General features: G+C 45.2%; 1 protein-coding gene across 1 annotated transcript in view; it reads right to left on the bottom strand.

Moving 5' to 3' along the window:
• bckdha (branched chain keto acid dehydrogenase E1 subunit alpha) overlaps window positions 1–19,614 on the bottom strand; it is a 33,428-nt gene that overhangs the window by 4,130 nt on the left and 9,684 nt on the right. The window contains exons 5-7 of the mRNA XM_042296583.1: window positions 16,508–16,669; window positions 14,301–14,570; window positions 9,236–9,320 (exon numbers count right to left, since the gene is read on the bottom strand). Of these exons, the coding sequence (XP_042152517.1) occupies window positions 9,236–9,320; window positions 14,301–14,570; window positions 16,508–16,669 (517 nt within the window). The remainder of the gene's footprint in view (window positions 1–9,235; window positions 9,321–14,300; window positions 14,571–16,507; window positions 16,670–19,614) is intronic.

The following is a 19,614-nucleotide window of genomic DNA, read 5'->3' as shown; positions in this document are numbered from 1 at the left end:
AACAAGGAGTCATGTCTATATGTATGTAGGACAAGGAGTCATGTCTATTCTATGTATGTAGAACAAGGAGTCATGTCTATTCTATATGTATGTAGGACAAGGAGTCATGTCTATTCTATATGTATGTAGGACAAGGAGTCATGTCTATATGTATGTAGGACAAGGAGTCATGTCTATTCTATATGTATGTAGAACAAGGAGTCATGTCTCTATATGTATGTAGAACAAGGAGTCATGTCTATATATGTATGTAGAACAAGGAGTCATGTCTATATATGTATGTAGGACAAGGAGTCATGTTTATATGTATGTAGGACAAGGAGTCATGTCTATATGTATGTAGAACAAGGAGTCATGTCTATATGTATGTAGGACAAGGAGTCATGTCTATTCTATATGTATGTAGAACAAGGAGTCATGTCTATTCTATATGTATGTAGAACAAGGAGTCATGTCTATTCTATATGTATGTAGAACAAGGAGTCATGTCTATATGTATGTAGAACAAGGAGTCATGTCTATTCTATATGTATGTAGAACAAGGAGTCATGTCTATTCTATATGTATGTAGAACAAGGAGTCATGTCTATTCTATATGTATGTAGGACAAGGAGTCATGTTTATATGTATGTAGGACAAGGAGTCATGTCTATTCTATATGTATGTAGGACAAGGAGTCATGTTTATATGTATGTAGGACAAGGAGTCATGTCTATTCTATATGTATGTAGAACAAGGAGTCATGTCTATTCTATATGTATGTAGAACAAGGAGTCATGTTTATATGTATGTAGAACAAGGAGTCATGTCTATTCTATATGTATGTAGAACAAGGAGTCATGTCTATTCTATATGTATGTAGGACAAGGAGTCATGTCTATGTATGTAGGACAAGGAGTCATGTCTATTCTATATGTATGTAGGACAAGGAGTCATGTTTATATGTATGTAGGACAAGGAGTCATGTCTATGTATGTAGGACAAGGAGTCATGTCTATTCTATATATATGTAGGACAAGGAGTCATGTCTATTCTATATGTAGAACAAGGAGTCATGTCTATGTATGTAGAACAAGGAGTCATGTCTATATGTATGTAGAACAAGGAGTCATGTCTATTCTATATGTATGTAGGACAAGGAGTCATGTCTATATGTATGTAGAACAAGGAGTCATGTCTATTCTATATGTATGTAGGACAAGGAGTCATGTTTATATGTATGTAGGACAAGGAGTCATGTCTATATGTATGTAGGACAAGGAGTCATGTCTATTCTATATGTATGTAGGACAAGGAGTCATGTTTATATGTATGTAGGACAAGGAGTCATGTCTATTCTATATGTATGTAGAACAAGGAGTCATGTCTATTCTATATGTATGTAGAACAAGGAGTCATGTCTATTCTATATATATGTAGGACAAGGAGTCATGTCTATTCTATATGTATGTAGAACAAGGAGTCATGTCTATTCTATATGTATGTAGAACAAGGAGTCATGTCTATTCTATATGTATGTAGAACAAGGAGTCATGTCTATTCTATATGTATGTAGGACAAGGAGTCATGTCTATATGTATGTAGGACAAGGAGTCATGTCTATATGTATGTAGGACAAGGAGTCATGTCTATTCTATATGTATGTAGAACAAGGAGTCATGTCTATTCTATATGTATGTAGAACAAGGAGTCATGTCTATATGTATGTAGAACAAGGAGTCATGTCTATTCTATATGTATGTAGAACAAGGAGTCATGTCTATGTATGTAGAACAAGGAGTCATGTCTATTCTATATGTATGTAGAACAAGGAGTCATGTAGGACATGTCTATATGTATGTAGAACAAGGAGTCATGTCTATATGTATGTAGGACAAGGAGTCATGTCTATTCTATATGTATGTAGGACAAGGAGTCATGTCTATTCTATATATATGTAGGACAAGGAGTCATGTCTATTCTATATGTATGTAGGACAAGGAGTCATGTCTATTCTATATGTATGTAGGACAAGGAGTCATGTCTATTCTATATGTATGTAGGACAAGGAGTCATGTCTATTCTATATGTATGTAGGACAAGGAGTCATGTCTATATGTATGTAGAACAAGGAGTCATGTCTATTCTATATGTATGTAGAACAAGGAGTCATGTCTATGTATGTAGGACAAGGAGTCATGTCTATTCTATATGTATGTAGGACAAGGAGTCATGTCTATTCTATATGTATGTAGAACAAGGAGTCATGTCTATTCTATATGTATGTAGGACAAGGAGTCATGTCTATTCTATATGTATGTAGAACAAGGAGTCATGTCTATTCTATATGTATGTAGAACAAGGAGTCATGTCTATTCTATATGTATGTAGAACAAGGAGTCATGTCTATTCTATATGTATGTAGAACAAGGAGTCATGTCTATTCTATATGTATGTAGAACAATGAGTCATGTCTATTCTATATGCATGTAGAACAAGGAGTCATGTCTATTCTACAGGTGCTGAGAGGCAGTCTACAGGTGCTAACAGGCAGTCTACAGGTGCTAACAGGCAGTCTACAGGTGCTAACAGGCAGTCTACAGGTAGTGACAGGCAGTCTACAGGCGCTGACAGGCAGTCTACAGGTAGTGACAGGCAGTCTACAGGCGCTGACAGGCAGTCTACAGGTAGTGACAGGCAGTCTACAGGTGCTGATAGGCAGTCTACAGGTGCTGATAGGCAGTCTACAGGTGCTGATAGGCAGTCTACAGCATTGCAATGGCAGCTCCTCGCCCAAGCCTCTCCAAGTTCTCCTTTACCCAAATCCAGATAGCAGATGTTCTGAAAGAGCTGCAAAACTTGGACCCGTACAAATCAGCTGGGCTTGACAATCTGGACCCCCTATTTCTGAAACTATCCGCCACCATTGTCGCAACCCCTATTACCAGCCTGTTCAACCTCTCTTTCATATCGTCTAAGATCCCCAAGGATTGGAAAGCTGCCGCAGTCATCCCCCTCTTCAAAGGGGGAGACACCCTGGACCCAAACTGTTACAGACCTATATCCATCCTGCCCTGCCTATCTAAGGTCTTCGAAAGCCAAGTCAACAAACAGGTCACTGACCATCTCGAATCCCACCATACCTTCTCCGCTGTGCAATCTGGCTTCCGAGCCGGTCACGGGTGCACCTCAGCCACACTCAAGGTACTAAACGATATCATAACCGCCATCGATAAAAGACAGTACTGTGCAGCCGTCTTCATCGACCTTGCCAAGGCTTTCGACTCTGTCAATCACCATATTCTCATCGGCAGACTCAGTAGCCTCGGTTTTTCAGATGACTGCCTTGCCTGGTTCACCAATTACTTTGCAGACAGAGTTCAGTGTGTCAAATCGGAGGGCATGCTGTCCGGTCCTCTGGCAGTCTCTATGGGGGTGCCACAGGGTTCAATTCTCGGGCCGACTCTTTTCTCTGTGTATATCAATGATGTTGCTCTTGCTGCGGGCGATTCCCTGATCCACCTCTACGCAGACGACACCATTCTATATACTTTCGGCCCGTCATTGGGCACTGTGCTATCTAACCTCCAAACAAGCTTCAATGCCATACAACACTCCTTCCGTGGCCTCCAACTGCTCTTAAACGCTAGTAAAACCAAATGCATGCTTTTCAACCGATCGCTGCCTGCACCCGCATGCCCGACTAGCATCACCACCCTGGATGGTTCCGACCTTGAATATGTGGACATCTATAAGTACCTAGGTGTCTGGCTAGACTGCAAACTCTCCTTCCAGACTCATATCAAACATCTCCAATCAAAAATCAAATCAAGAGTCGGCTTTCTAATCCGCAACAAAGCCTCCTTCACTCACGCCGCCAAGCTTACCCTAGTAAAACTGACTATCCTACCGATCCTCGACTTCGGCGATGTCATCTACAAAATGGCTTCCAACACTCTACTCAGCAAACTGGATGCAGTATATCACAGTGCCATCCGTTTTGTCACTAAAGCACCTTATACCACCCACCACTGCGACTTGTATGCTCTAGTCGGCTGGCCCACGCTACATATTCGTCGCCAGACCCACTGGCTCCAGGTCATCTACAAGTCCATGCTAGGTAAAGCTCCGCCTTATCTCAGTTCACTGGTCACGATGGCAACACCCACCCGTAGCACGCGCTCCAGCAGGTGTATCTCACTGATCATCCCTAAAGCCAACACCTCATTTGGCCACCTTTTGTTCCAGTACTCTGCTGCCTGTGACTGGAACGAATTGCAAAAATTGCTGAAGTTGGAGACTTTTATCTCCCTCACCAACTTCAAACATCAGCTATCTGAGCAGCTAACCGATCGCTGCAGCTGTACATAGTCTATTGGTAAATAGCCCACCCATTTTCACCTACCTCATCCCCATACTGTTTTTATTTATTTACTTTTCTGCTCTTTTGCACACCAATATCTCTACCTGTACATGACCATCTGATCATTTATCACTCCAGTGTTAATCTGCAAAATTGTAACTATTCGTCTACCTCCTCATGCCTTTTGCACACAATGTATATAGACTCTCTTTTTTTCTACTGTGTTATTGACTTGTATATTGTTTATTCCATGTGTAACTCTGTGTTGTCTGCTCACACTGCTATGCTTTATCTTGGCCAGGTCGCAGTTGTAAATGAGAACTTGTTCTCAACTAGCCTACCTGGTTAAATAAAGGTGAAATAAAATAAAAAAATAAAATGGGCTGGAGGGGTCAAATATGGTGAGCTACCGAGTGGCTAGGACAGACAAGCCCCATACTATTGTGGAGGAGTGGCTAGGACAGACAAGCCCCATACTATTGTGGAGGACTGGCTAGGACAGGCAAGCCCCATACTATTGTGGAGGACTGGCTAGGACAGACAAGCCCCATACTATTGTAGAGGACTGGCTAGGACAGACAAGCCCCATACTATTGTAGAGGACTGGCTAGGACAGACAAGCCCCATACTATTGTAGAGGAGTGGCTAGGACAGACAAGCCCCATACTATTGTGGAGGACTGGCTAGGACAGTCAAGCCCCATACTATTTTAGAGGACTGGCTAGGACAGACAAGCCCCATACTATTGTGGAGGAGTGGCTAGGACAGACAAGCCCCATACTATTGTAGAGGACTGGCTAGGACAGACAAGCCCCATACTATTGTGGAGGACTGGCTAGGACAGACAAGCCCCATACTATTGTGGAGGACTGGCTAGGACAGACAAGCCCCATACTATTGTAGAGGACTGGCTAGGACAGACAAGCCCCATACTATTGTAGAGGAGTAGCTAGGACAGGCAAGCCCCATACTATTGTAGAGGAGTAGCTAGGACAGGCAAGCCCCATACTATTGTGGAGGACTGGCTAGGACAGACAAGCCCCATACTATTGTAGAGGAGTAGCTAGGACAGGCAAGCCCCATACTATTGTGGAGGACTTAATTCTTCCTAATGTCGCGGATATGACTGGGACAATGCTGGGGGAAAAGGCCATAATAAACTGTACAGACAATGTCTTCATCAAACAACAGTGTTTCATGACACATCAGTGACATGGCAGGAGATGTTTTGAAACAATTACTGCTTCGCCTCACTATGTGTTACATCTGGAGGAGTCAACAGGCCTGGCACAGCTCCTGGTATATGTCCGTTACATCTGGAGGAGTCAACAGGCCTGGCACAGCTCCTGGTATATGTCCGTTACATCTGGAGGAGTCAACAGGCCTGGCACAGCTCCTGGTATATGTCCGTTACATCTGGAGGAGTCAACAGGCCTGGCACAGCTCCTGGTATATGTCTGTTACATCTGGAGGAGTCAACAGGCCTGGCACAGCTCCTGGTATATGTCTGTTACATCTGGAGGAGTCAACAGGCCTGGAACAGCTCCTGGTATATGTCTGTTACATCTGGAGGAGTCAACAGGCCTGGCACAGCTCCTGGTATATGTCTGTTACATCTGGAGGAGTCAACAGACGTGGCGGGCCAGGCATAGCTCCTGGTATATGTCTGTTACATCTGGATGAGTCAACAGACATGGAACAGCTCCTGGTATATGTCTGTTACATCTGGAGGAGCCAGGCACAGCTCCTGGTATATGTCTGTTACATCTGGAGGAGTCAACAGGCCTGGAACAGCTCCTGGTATATGTCTGTTACATCTGGAGGAGTCAACAGACGTGCCGGGCCAGGCACAGCTCCTGGTATTTGTCCGCTACGTTTATGGGGGGTCAATTAAGGAAGACATCCTCTTCTGCAAACCACTGGAAACCAGGACAACAGGAGAGGATCTTTTTTAAGTACTGGACAGCTTTGTGACATCAGATGGACTTTGGTGGTCAAGATGTGTTGGTATCTGTACTGATGGGAGACATAGTGGAGTGGTAACGTGCGTGGAAGCAGTTGCTCCCGATGCCACTTGGGTAAACTGCAGCATCCCCCTAGAGGCTCTTGGGTACACTGCAGCATCCACCGAGAGGCTCTTGGGTAGACTGCAGCATCCACCGAGAGGCTCTTGGGTAGACTGCAGCATCCACCGAGAGGCTCTTGGGTAGACTGCAGCATCCACCGAGAGGCTCTTGGGTACACTGCAGCATCCACCTAGAGGCTCTCCACCGAGAGGCTCTTGGGTACACTGCAGCATCCACCTAGAGGCTCTTGGGTACACTGCAGCATCCACCGAGAGGCTCTTGGGTACACTGCAGCATCCACCTCTTGAGAGCATCCACCGAGCTCTTGGGTACACTGCAGCATCCACCTCCACCGAGAGGCTCTTGGGTACACTGCAGCATCCACCGAGAGGCTCTTGGGTACACTGCAGCATCCACCGAGAGGCTCTTGCTGCCAAGGGAATGCCTGACAGCTTGAAAGACGTTTTGGACACAACAGTGAAAAGGGTTAACTTTGTTAAAGCAAGGCCCCTGAACTCTTGTGTATTTTATGCACCATGCAATGATATGGGCAGCGACCATGTAACGCTTTTACAACATACAGAAGTGCGCTGGTTATCAAGGGGCAAAGTATTGACACTTTTTTATTTTTAATTAAGAGACGAGATTAAAGTTTTCTTTACTGACCATCATTTCCACTTGTCTGACCGCTTGATGATGACGCGTTTCTCACACGACTGGCCAAATCTGGGTGGTGTTTTTTCTCACCTGAATGATCTGAATCTAGGATGACAGGGACTTTCTGTAACTATATTCAATGTGCGGGACTAAATGGAGGCTATGATTAAGAAGTTGGAGCTCTTCTCTGTCTGCATTAACGAGGACAACACACAGGTCTTTCTATCATTGTATGATTTGTTTTGTGTGTAAATGAACTCAAGCTTACGGACAATGTCAAATGTGATACAGTGAAGCACCTGAGTGAGTTGGGTGCGCAATTACACAGGTACTTTCCCAAAACGGGCGACACAAACAACTGGACTTGTTATCCCTTTCATGCCCTGCCTCCAGTCCACTTACCCATATCTGAACAAGAGAGACTCATCCAAATTGCAACAAGCGGTTCTGTGAAAATTGAATTTAATCAGAAGCCCCAGCCAGATTTCTGGATAGGGCTGCGCTCAGAGTATCCTGCCTTGGCAAATCACACTGTTAAGACTCTTATGACCTTTGTAACCACGTACCTCTGTGAGAGTGGATTCTCAGCCCTCACCAGCATGAAAACTAAATACAGGCACAGACTGTGTGTGAAAAATGATTTAAGACAGACTCTCCAATACAACCCAACATTGCAGAGTTATGTGCATCATTTCAAGCACACCCTTCTCATTAACCTGTGGTGAGTCATTCACAATGTTTGATGAACAAATAAGGTTTTATATGTAAGGTGGTTAAATAAAGAGCAAAATGATTGATCATTATAATATTATTATTTGTGCCCTGGTCCTATAAGAGCTCTTTGTCACTTCCCACAAGTCGGGTTGTGACAAAAACTCACACTCATTCTGATGTTTAATAAATGTATTGTATAGTGTGTGTGTGGCAGGCTTACAATGATGGAAAAAAAACAACATTTGAGAGTTCGCTGACCCTGGTGCTAGAAGGGGTACAGCTGACCCTGGTGCTAGAGGGGGTACAGCTGGAGGTTGAATGTTTGAAGGGTTACGGGACTATAAAAAGTTTGGGAACCACTGGTTTAGACTGAAGAGGTCGACAGGTAGTGTACAGGTACAGACAGGTAGTGTACAGACACAGACAGGTAGTGTACAGACACAGACAGGTAGTGTACAGACACAGACAGGTAGTGTACAGACACAGACAGGTAGTGTACAGACACAGACAGGTACAGACAGGTAGTGTACAGACACAGACAGGTACAGACAGGTAGTGTACAGACACAGACAGGTAGTGTACAGACACAGACAGGTAGTGTACAGACAGACAGGTACAGACAGGTAGTGTACAGACAGGTACAGACAGGTGTGTACAGACAGGTAGTGTACAGACACAGACAGGTACAGACAGGTAGTGTACAGACACAGACAGGTAGTGTACAGACAGACAGGTAGTGTACAGGTACAGACAGGCAGTGTACAGGTACAGACAGGCAGTGTACAGGTACAGACAGGCAGACAGGTACAGACAGGTAGTGTACAGACACAGACAGGTAGTGTGTACAGACACAGACAGGTAGTGTACAGGTACAGACAGGCAGTGTACAGGTACAGACAGGTAGTGTACAGGTACAGACAGGTAGTGTACAGGTACAGACAGGCAGTGTACAGACAGGCAGACAGGTAGGTACAGACACAGACAGGTACAGACAGGTAGTGTACAGACACAGACAGGTACAGTGGCAGTGTACAGGTACAGACAGACAGACAGGTACAGACAGGCAGTGTACAGGTACAGACAGGCAGTGTACAGGTACAGACAGGCAGTGTACAGGTACAGACAGGCAGTGTACAGACACAGACAGGTAGTGTACAGGTACAGACAGGAACAGACAGGTACAGACAGGTAGTGTACAGGTACAGACAGGCAGTGTACAGGTACAGACGGGTAGTGTACCTGTACAGACAGGCAGTGTACAGGTACAGACAGGCAACAGACGAGTGACAGGTACAGACAGGTACAGGGTAGTCTACAGGTACAGACAGCCCTGTACAGGTACAGACAGGAACAGACTTGTACAGGTGGACGTTGTAGTGTACAGGTACAGACAGGAACAGATGGGTAGTGTACAGGTACAGACAGGTCTGTACAGACAGGAACAGACCGGGTAGCCTGGGTCATGGCCTCGATGAGGAAGGGCTGGTTCTCGGCCACAGCCCTACACAGGATCCTTGGTTCACAACGAACACACACAGATCCTCAGACATCAGTAAACCTGGACTCAGCTTTTAGCAGACTCTCTTATCCAGTCACTACAGATCCTCAGAACAGTAAACCTTTCTCCTTTTAGCAGACTCTCTTATCCAGTCACTACAGTAGGGAGTCATTTAGCAGACTCTCTTATCCAGTCACTACAGTAGGGAGTCATGTAGACCGCATTATCTACCAAGAGAATTCTCTTCGATTATAATCACAGCCGTATATATTCCCCCCAAAGCAGACACATCGATGGCTCTGAACGAACTTTATTTAACTCTCTGCAAACTGGAAACGATTTATCCGGAGGCTGCATTCATTGTAGCTGGGGATTTTAACAAGGCTAATCTGAAAACAAGACTCCCTAAATTTTATCAGCATATCGATTGCGCAACCAGGGGTGGAAAGACCCTGGATCATTGTTACTCTAACTTCCGCGACGCATATAAGGCCCTGCCCCGCCCCCCTTTCGGAAAAGCTGACCACGACTCCATTTTGTTGATCCCTGCCTACAGACAGAAACTAAAACAAGAAGCTCCCACGCTGAGGTCTGTCCAACGCTGGTCCGACCAAGCTGACTCTACACTCCAAGACTGCTTCCATCACGTGGACTGGGAGATGTTTCGTATTGCGTCAGACAACAACATTGACGAATACGCTGATTCGGTGTGCGAGTTCATTAGAACGTGCGTTGAAGATGTCGTTCCCATAGCAACGATTAAAACATTCCCTAACCAGAAACCTTGGATTGATGGCAGCATTCGTGTGAAACTGAAGGCACGAACCACTGCTTTTAATCAGGGCAAGGTGTCTGGTGACATGACTGAATACAAACAGTGCAGCTATTCCTCCGCAAGGCTATCAAACAAGCTAAGCGCCAGTACAGAGACAAAGTAGAATCTCAATTCAACGGCTCAGACACAAGAGGCATGTGGCAGGGTCTACAGTCAATCACGGACTACAGGAAGAAACCCAGCCCAGTCACGGACCAGGATGTCTTGCTCCCAGGCAGACTAAATAACTTTTTGCCAGCTTTGAGGACAATACAGTGCCACTGACACGGCCTGCAACGAAAACATGTGTTCTCTCCTTCACTGCAGCCGAGGTGAGTAAGACATTTAAAAGTGTTAACCCTCGCAAGGCTGCAGGCCCAGACGGCATCCCCAGCCGCGCCCTCAGAGCATGCGCAGACCAGCTGGCCGGTGTGTTTACGGACATATTCAATCAATCCCTATACCAGTCTGCTGTTCCCACATGCTTCAAGAGGGCCACCATTGTTCCTGTTCCCAAGAAAGCTAAGGTAACTGAGCTAAACGACTACCGCCCCGTAGCACTCACATCCGTCATCATGAAGTGCTTTGAGAGACTAGTCAAGGACCATATCACCTCCACCCTACCTGACACCCTAGACCCACTCCAATTTGCTTACCGCCCAAATAGGTCCACAGATGATGCAATCTCAACCACACTGCACACTGCCCTAACCCATCTGGACAAGAGGAATACCTATGTGAGAATGCTGTTCATCGACTACAGCTCGGCATTCAACACCATAGTACCCTCCAAGCTCGTCATCAAGCTCGAGACCCTGGGTCTCGACCCCGCCCTGTGCAACTGGGTTCTGGACTTCCTGACGGGCCGCCCCCAGGTGGTGAGGGTAGGCAACAACATCTCCTCCCCGCTGATCCTCAACACTGGGGCCCCACAAGGGTGCGTTCTGAGCCCTCTCCTGTACTCCCTGTTCACCCACGACTGCGTGGCCATGCACGCCTCCAACTCAATCATCAAGTTTGCGGACGACACAACAGTGGTAGGCTTGATTACAAACAACGACGAGACGGCCTACAGGGAGGAGGTGAGGGCCCTCGGAGTGTGGTGTCAGGAAAATAACCTCACACTCAACGTCAACAAAACTAAGGAGATGATTGTGGACTTCAGGAAACAGCAGAGGGAACACCCCCATCCACATCGATGGAACAGTAGTGGAGAGGGTAGCAAGTTAAGTTCCTCGGCATACACATCACAGACAAACTGAATTGGTCCACTCACACAGACAGCATCGTGAGGAAGGCGCAGCAGCGCCTCTTCAACCTCAGGAGGCTGAAGAAATTCGGCTTGTCACCAAAAGCACTCACAAACTTCTACAGATGCACAATCGATAGCATCCTGGCGGGCTGTATCACCGCCTGGTATGGCAACTGCACCGCCCTCAACCGTAAGGCTCTCCAGAGGGTAGTGAGGTCTGCACAACGCATCACCGGGGGCAAACTACCTGCCCTCCAGGACACCTACACCACCCGATGCTACAGGAAGGCCATAAAGATCATCAAGGACATCAACCACCCGAGCCACTGCCTGTTCACCCCGCTGTCATCCAGAAGGTGAGGTCAGTACAGGTGCATCAAAGCTGGGACCGAGAGACTGAAAAACAGCTTCTATCTCAAGGCCATCAGACTGTTAAACAGCCACCACTAACATTGAGTGGCTACTGCCAACACAATGTCAATGACACTGACTCTACTCCAGCCACTTTAATAATGGGAATTGATGGGAAATTATGTAAATATATCACTAGCCACTTTAAACAATGCTACCTTATATAATGTTACTTACCCTACATTATTCATCTCATATGCATACGTAGATACTGTACTCTATATCATCGACTGCATCCTTATGTAATACATGTATCACTAGCCACTTTAACTATGCCACTTGGTTTACATACTCATCTCATATGTATATACTGTACTCGATATCATCTACTGTATCTTGCCTATGCTGCTCTGTACCATCACTCATTCATATATCCTTATGTACATATTCTTTATCCCCTTACACTGTGTATAAGACAGTAGTTTTGGAATTGTTAGTTAGATTACTTGTTGGTTATTACTGCATTGTCGGAACTAGAAGCACAAGCATTTCGCTACACTCGCATTAACATCTGCTAACCATGTGTATGTGACAAATAAAATTTGATTTGATTTGATTTTGATTTAGCAGACTCTCTTATCCAGAGTCACCACAGTAGTGAGTCATTTAACAGACTCTCTTATCCAGAGTCACTACAGTAGTGAGTCATTTAACAGACTCTCTTATCCAGTCACCACAGTAGGGAGTCATTTAACAGACTCTCTTATCCAGTCACCACAGTAGGGAGTCATTTAACAGACTCTGATCCAGAACCACTACAGTAGGGAGTCATTTAACAGACTCTGATCCAGAACCACTACAGTAGGGAGTCATTTAACAGACTCTGATCCAGAACCACTACAGTACGGAGTCATTTAACAGACTCTCTGATCCAGAACCACTACAGTAGGGAGTCATTTAACAGACTCTCTTATCCAGAGTCACTACAGTAGTGAGTCATTTAACAGACTCTCTTATCCAGTCACCACAGTAGTGAGTCATTTAACAGACTCTCTTATCCAGTCACCACAGTAGGGAGTCATTTAACAGACTCTCTTATCCAGTCACCACAGTAGGGAGTCATTTAACAGACTCTCTTATCCAGTCACCACAGTAGGGAGTCATTTAACAGACTCTCTGATCCAGAACCACTACAGTAGGGAGTCATTTAACAGACTCTCTGATCCAGAACCACTACAGTAGGGAGTCATTTAGCAGACTCTCTGATCCAGAACCACTACAGTAGGGAGTCATTTAACAGACTCTGATCCAGAACCACTACAGTAGGGAGTCATTTAACAGACTCTCTGATCCAGAACCACTACAGTAGGGAGTCATTTAACAGACTCTGATCCAGAACCACTACAGTAGGGAGTCATTTAACAGACTCTCTGATCCAGAACCACTACAGTAGGGAGTCATTTAGCAGACTCTCTGATCCAGAACCACTACAGTAGGGAGTCATTTAACAGACTCTGATCCAGAACCACTACAGTAGGGAGTCATTTAACAGACTCTCTGATCCAGAACCACTACAGTAGGGAGTCATTTAACAGACTCTCTGATCCAGAACCACTACAGTAGGGAGTCATTTAACAGACTCTGATCCAGAACCACTACAGTAGGGAGTCATTTAACAGACTCTGATCCAGAACCACTACAGTAGGGAGTCATTTAACAGACTCTGATCCAGAACCACTACAGTAGGGAGTCATTTAACAGACTCTGATCCAGAACCACTACAGTAGGGAGTCATTTAACAGACTCTGATCCAGAACCACTACAGTAGGGAGTCATTTAACAGACTCTGATCCAGAACCACTACAGTAGGGAGTCATTTAACAGACTCTGATCCAGAACCACTACAGTAGGGAGTCATTTAACAGACTCTCTGATCCAGAACCACTACAGTAGGGAGTCATTTAACAGACTCTGATCCAGAACCACTACAGTAGGGAGTCATTTAACAGACTCTGATCCAGAACCACTACAGTAGGGAGTCATTTAACAGACTCTGATCCAGAACCACTACAGTAGGGAGTCATTTAACAGACTCTGATCCAGAACCACTACAGTAGGGAGTCATTTAACAGACTCTGATCCAGAACCACTACAGTAGGGAGTCATTTAACAGACTCTGATCCAGAACCACTACAGTAGGGAGTCATTTAACAGACTCTGATCCAGAACCACTACAGTAGGGAGTCATTTAACAGACTCTGATCCAGAACCACTACAGTAGGGAGTCATTTAACAGACTCTGATCCAGAACCACTACAGTAGGGAGTCATTTAACAGACTCTGATCCAGAACCACTACAGTAGGGAGTCATTTAGCAGACTCTCTGATCCAGAACCACTACAGTAGGGAGTCATTTAACAGACTCTGATCCAGAACCACTACAGTAGGGAGTCATTTAACAGACTCTGATCCAGAACCACTTACAATTACATATTACAAATAAAACTTTCTTCAGACATCGAGTCTCTTGTCGTCTCTCTGTTGTTATCTCTCTGTTGTTGTCTCTCTGTTGTTGTTGTTTTATACTGCATCTCAGGAAGACTAGCTGTTGTTCAAGTTAAACGCCAGCTGACGGGAACCCAAACAGAACAACGTGCTGCCCGTCTTACCGATGCCGTCCCCTCGGTACTGCTCGTTGGTCGGTGTGGAGATGGCGTAGCCGTTGTTACGGCAGAAGAAGATGAGCGGGCACTCCAGGGTCGCAGAGAAGTTGAACCCGGCGTGGGCGTCGCCCTCGCTGGCCGCGCCCTCTCCGAAGTAACAGATCACAGCACGGTTGGTGTTCTCTCTCTTCGCTGCGTACGCTGCCCCTGCCGCTGGTAACAAGAGGGGGGTTAGGACAGACAGAGACAGACGTTAGTATAGACAGACAGACAGACAGGCAGGCAGACACACTAACCCCTGTCTGTCTATACTGAAGTAAGCACTACCAGGTCCAAGATGTATCATTTATACCAGTGTAGTCTGGTATAAAATATTGATAAGTCTTAACTCAAGATTCGAGACAAGTTCCTGAATAAGGGAGAATAAAGTTAAGTGGCCTGAAAATTCAGGAACTAGACCAGGAACAAATGCTGGGCCCAGTTATAGCCAGTAGCTAAATAGGAAGAAACTCTGGGCCCAGTTATGGCCAGTAGCTAAATAGGAAGAAACTCTGGGCCCAGTTATAGCCAGTAGCTAAATAGGAAGAAACTCTGGGCCCAGTTATAGCCAGTAGCTAAATAGGAAGAAACTCTGGGCCCAGTTATAGCCAGTAGCTAAATAGGAAGAAACTCTGGGCCCAGTTATAGCCAGTAGCTAAATAGGAAGAAACTCTGGGCCCAGTTATAGCCAGTAGCTAAATAGGAAGAAACTCTGGGCCCAGTTATGGCGAGTAGCTAAATAGGAAGAAACTCTGGGCCCAGTTATGGCCAGTAGCTAAATAGGAAGAAACTCTGGGCCCAGTTATGGCCAGTAGCTAAATAGGAAGAAACTCTGGGCCCAGTTATAGCCAGTAGCTAAATACAGGGCCTTGCAAAAGTAGTCACCCCCCTTGGAGTTTTTCCTATTTTGTTGCATTACAACCAGTAATTTAAATGGTATTTTTATTTGAATTTCATGTAATGGACATCGGTCTACATTGGTGAAGTGAAATTTAAAAAAAATACTTCAAAAAATACAAAAACTGAAAAAAAGTGGTGCGTAGATATGTATTTAAATAAGCAAACATGATTGGTGTTCGTCAAAAGGTATGTGGGAGACTCCCCAAACATATGGAAGAAGGTACTCTGGTCAGATAAGACTAAAATTGAGGTTTTTGCCCATCAAGGAAACGCTATTTCTGGGGCAAACCCAACACCTCTCATCACCCCGAGAACCCCATCCCCACAGTGAAGCATGGTGGTGGAAGCATCATGCTGTGGGGATGTTTTTCCATCGGCAGGGACTGGGAAACTGGTCAGAATTGAAGAAATGATGGATGGTGCTAAATACAGGGAAATTCTGGAGGGAAACCTGTTTCAGTCTTCCAGAGATTTGAGACTGGGACAGAGGTTCACCTTCCAGCAGGACAATGACCGTAAGCATACTGCTAAAGCAACACTCGAGTGGTTTAAGGGGAAACATTTAAATGTATTGGACTGGCCTAGTCAAAGCCCAGACCTCAATCCTATTGAGAATCTGTGGTATGACTTAAAGATTGCTGTACACCAGCAGAATCCATCCAACTTGAAGGAGCTGGAGCAGTTTTGCCTTGAAGAATGGCAAAAATCCCAGTGGCTAGATGTGCCAAGCTTATAGAGACATACCCAAAGAGACTTGCAGCTGTAATTGCTGCAGAAGGTGTCTCTACAAAGTATTGACTTTGGGGGGGTGAATAGTTATGCATGCTCAAGTTCTGTTTTTTTTGTGTCTTACTTCTTGTTTCACAATAAAACATATTTTGCATCTTCAAAGTGGTAGACTTGTTGTGTAAATCAAATGATACAAACCCATTTTAATCCCAGGTTGTAATGCAACAAAATAGTAAAAATGCCAAGGGGGGTTGAATACCTTCGCAAGCCACCGTAGGGACAAACTCTGGGCCCAGTTATAGCCAGTAGCTAAATAGGGCCTGGAGTGTTTCCTAGCTAGGTCACATGGTCAGGAAGATCGAGATTGGAATTTCAATTCTCTAAACCATTTTAAAATTTGTAACATTTGAAAAGTACTTTCTGAATTGACTGGAATCTGGATATGGAGTTAATCCCAACCATGATCTGAAACAGGGGCTCACCTTGTGGGATCTGAGTGGCCAGAGGAGAGGAGATGGTGACGAAATTGAGGTCTTTGCTTCCGTAGTGAACGGGCATCTGGCGTCCCTTGCCCAGGTCGTCAACGTTGGCATAGCACTGAGCCATAAACAGATCCAGAGGGAAACCACGGTACATCAGCACACCTAGCGACCAAAACACAGAGGGTACATCAGCACGCCTACCAGACAAAACACAGAGGGTACATCAGCACGCCTACCGACACAGAGGGTACATCAGCACGCCTAGCGACAAAACACAGAGGGTACATCAGCACGCCTAGCGACAAAACACAGAGGGCTGTTAAACCCTAGAGGACACAGAGGGCTGTTAAACCCTAGGAGGACACAGAGGGCTGTTAAACCCTAGGAGGACACAGAGGGCTGTTAAACCCTAGGAGGACACAGAGGGCTGTTAAACCCTAGGAGGACACAGAGGGCTGTTAAACCCTAGAGGACACAGAGGGCTGTTAAACCCTAGGAGGACACAGAGGGCTGTTAAACCCTAGGAGGACACAGAGGGCTGTTAAACCCTAGGAGGACACAGAGGGCTGTTAAACCCTAGGAGGACACAGAGGGCTGTTAAACCCTACAGGACACAGAGGGCTGTTAAACCCTACAGGACACAGAGGGCTGTTAAACCCTAGAGGACACAGAGGGCTGTTAAACCCTAGAGGACACAGAGGGCTGTTAAACCCTAGAGGACACAGAGGGCTGTTAAACCCTAGAGGACACAGAGGGCTGTTAAACCCTACAGGACACAGAGGGCTGTTAAACCCTACAGGACACAGAGGGCTGTTAAACCCTACAGGACACAGAGGGCTGTTAAACCCTAGAGGACACAGAGGGCTGTTAAACCCTAGAGGACACAGAGGGCTGTTAAACCCTAGAGGACACAGAGGGCTGTTAAACCCTACAGGACACAGAGGGCTGTTAAACCCTACAGGACACAGAGGGCTGTTAAACCCTACAGGACACAGAGGGCTGTTAAACCCTACAGGACACAGAGGGCTGTTAAACCCTACAGGACACAGAGGGCTGTTAAACCCTAGAGGACACAGAGGGCTGTTAAACCCTACAGGACACAGAGGGCTGTTAAACCCTAGGAGGACACAGAGGGCTGTTAAACCCTAGGAGGACACAGAGGGCTGTTAAACCCTAGAGGACACAGAGGGCTGTTAAACCTAGAGGACACAGAGGGCTGTTAAACCCTAGAGGACACAGAGGGCTGTTAAACCCTAGAGGACACAGAGGGCTGTTAAACCCTAGAGGACACAGAGGGCTGTTAAACCCTACAGGACACAGAGGGCTGTTAAACCCTAGAGGACACAGAGGGCTGTTAAACCCTAGGAGGACACAGAGGGCTGTTAAACCCTACAGGACACAGAGGGCTGTTAAACCCTAGAGGACACAGAGGGCTGTTAAACCCTAGAGGACACAGAGGGTTGTTAAACATTGAATGAGAGTCAATGTATTATTCAGAATCAGAATTAGCACCGTCTGTTAAATAGTTTGAATAGTTTGATAATATGGTCGTATTCACTAGGATCAACCGCACGCGTCCATTAAAACAGGGAGGGATCACCTCTAATTAATGGTTTGTTATTGGCCCGAGTTAAAGCATCATGTTAGTTTCATCAGCGTTTCACTTAGCTTTGAAGCAAAACTGTATCAAATTACAGTCCAACCAATGAGGCGGAACGGGGGGGGGTGAGATGTGAAACAGTTTGTTCTCTCACTAAACCCCCCTGTTGAATAGTCCCAGTCGTTATTAGATAGACCGTCGCGGCCCCAACCCAAAAAAACAACAACACGCGGTTACCTAGGTTACCACATTGGCTCACAGCAAACAACTTGACCTTTAAAAAAATATTTGATGTCTGCTTGTTTTAGTCAATTACAAAACTAGATTTAAGAGAAGTACATGTTTGAAGATGACTTTTCAACACTTCCTGCTCCAGAGCGTTCTCGCTACTTAGAAAACATGCCATATACATAGACCACCTATAATTTAGCCCAAACAACTACCTCTTTCCCTACTGTATTTCATTTATTTATTTTGCTCCTTTGCACCCCATTATTTTTATTTCTACTTTGCACATTCTTCCATTGCAAAACTACCATTCCAGTGTTTTACTTGCTATATTGTATTTACTTTGCCACCATGGCCTTTTTTGCCTTTACCTCCCTTCTCACCTCATTTGCTCACATTGTATATAGACTTATTTTTCTACTGTATTATTGACTGTATGTTTGTTTTACTCCATGTGTAACTCTGTTGTTATATGGGTCGAACTGCTCTGCTTTATCTTGGCCAGATCGCAATTGTAAATGAGAACTTGTTCTCAACTGGCCTACCTGGTTAAATAAAGGTGTTCTCAACTAGCCTACCTGGTTAAATAAAGGTGTTCTCAACTAGCCTACCTGGTTAAATAAAGGTGTTCTCAACTAGCCTACCTGGTTAAATAAAGGTGCCTACCTGGTTAAATAAAGGTGTTCCAACTAGCCTGGTTAAATAAAGGTGTTCTCAACTAGCCTACCTGGTTAAATAAAGGTGTTCTCAACTAGCCTACCTGGTTAAATAAAGGTGTTCTCAACTAGCCTACCTGGTTAAATAAAGGTGTTCTCAACTAGCCTACCTGGTTAAATAAAGGTGTTCTCAAGTGGCCTACCTGGTTAAATAAAGGTGTTCTCAACTGGCCTACCTGGTTAAATAAAGGTGTTCTCAACTAGCCTACCTGGTTAAATAAAGGTGTTCTCAACTGGCCTACCTGGTTAAATAAAGGTGTTCTCAACTGGCCTACCTGGTTAAATAAAGGTGTTCTCAACTAGCCTATCTGGTTAAATAAAGGTGTTCTCAACTAGCCTACCTGGTTAAATAAAGGTGTTCTCAACTAGCCTACCTGGTTAAATAAAGGTGTTCTCAACTGGCCTACCTGGTTAAATAAAGGTGAAATAAAATAAAAATATCGTAAGGGCTTCCCTCGCGCCTCTTTTCATGACGAAGCTAGCAGCCACTAGCTAGCTAACAACAGGAGCATTAAGCTAGCCAAGACCAACAACAAACTACACAGCTACAAGTAGAGAACAGA

Source organism: Oncorhynchus tshawytscha, linkage group LG14 (assembly GCF_018296145.1).
Source record: "Oncorhynchus tshawytscha isolate Ot180627B linkage group LG14, Otsh_v2.0, whole genome shotgun sequence".
NCBI classification, from domain to species: Eukaryota; Metazoa; Chordata; class Actinopteri; order Salmoniformes; family Salmonidae; genus Oncorhynchus; species Oncorhynchus tshawytscha.
This window is presented reverse-complemented; position numbering and strand designations above follow the sequence as displayed.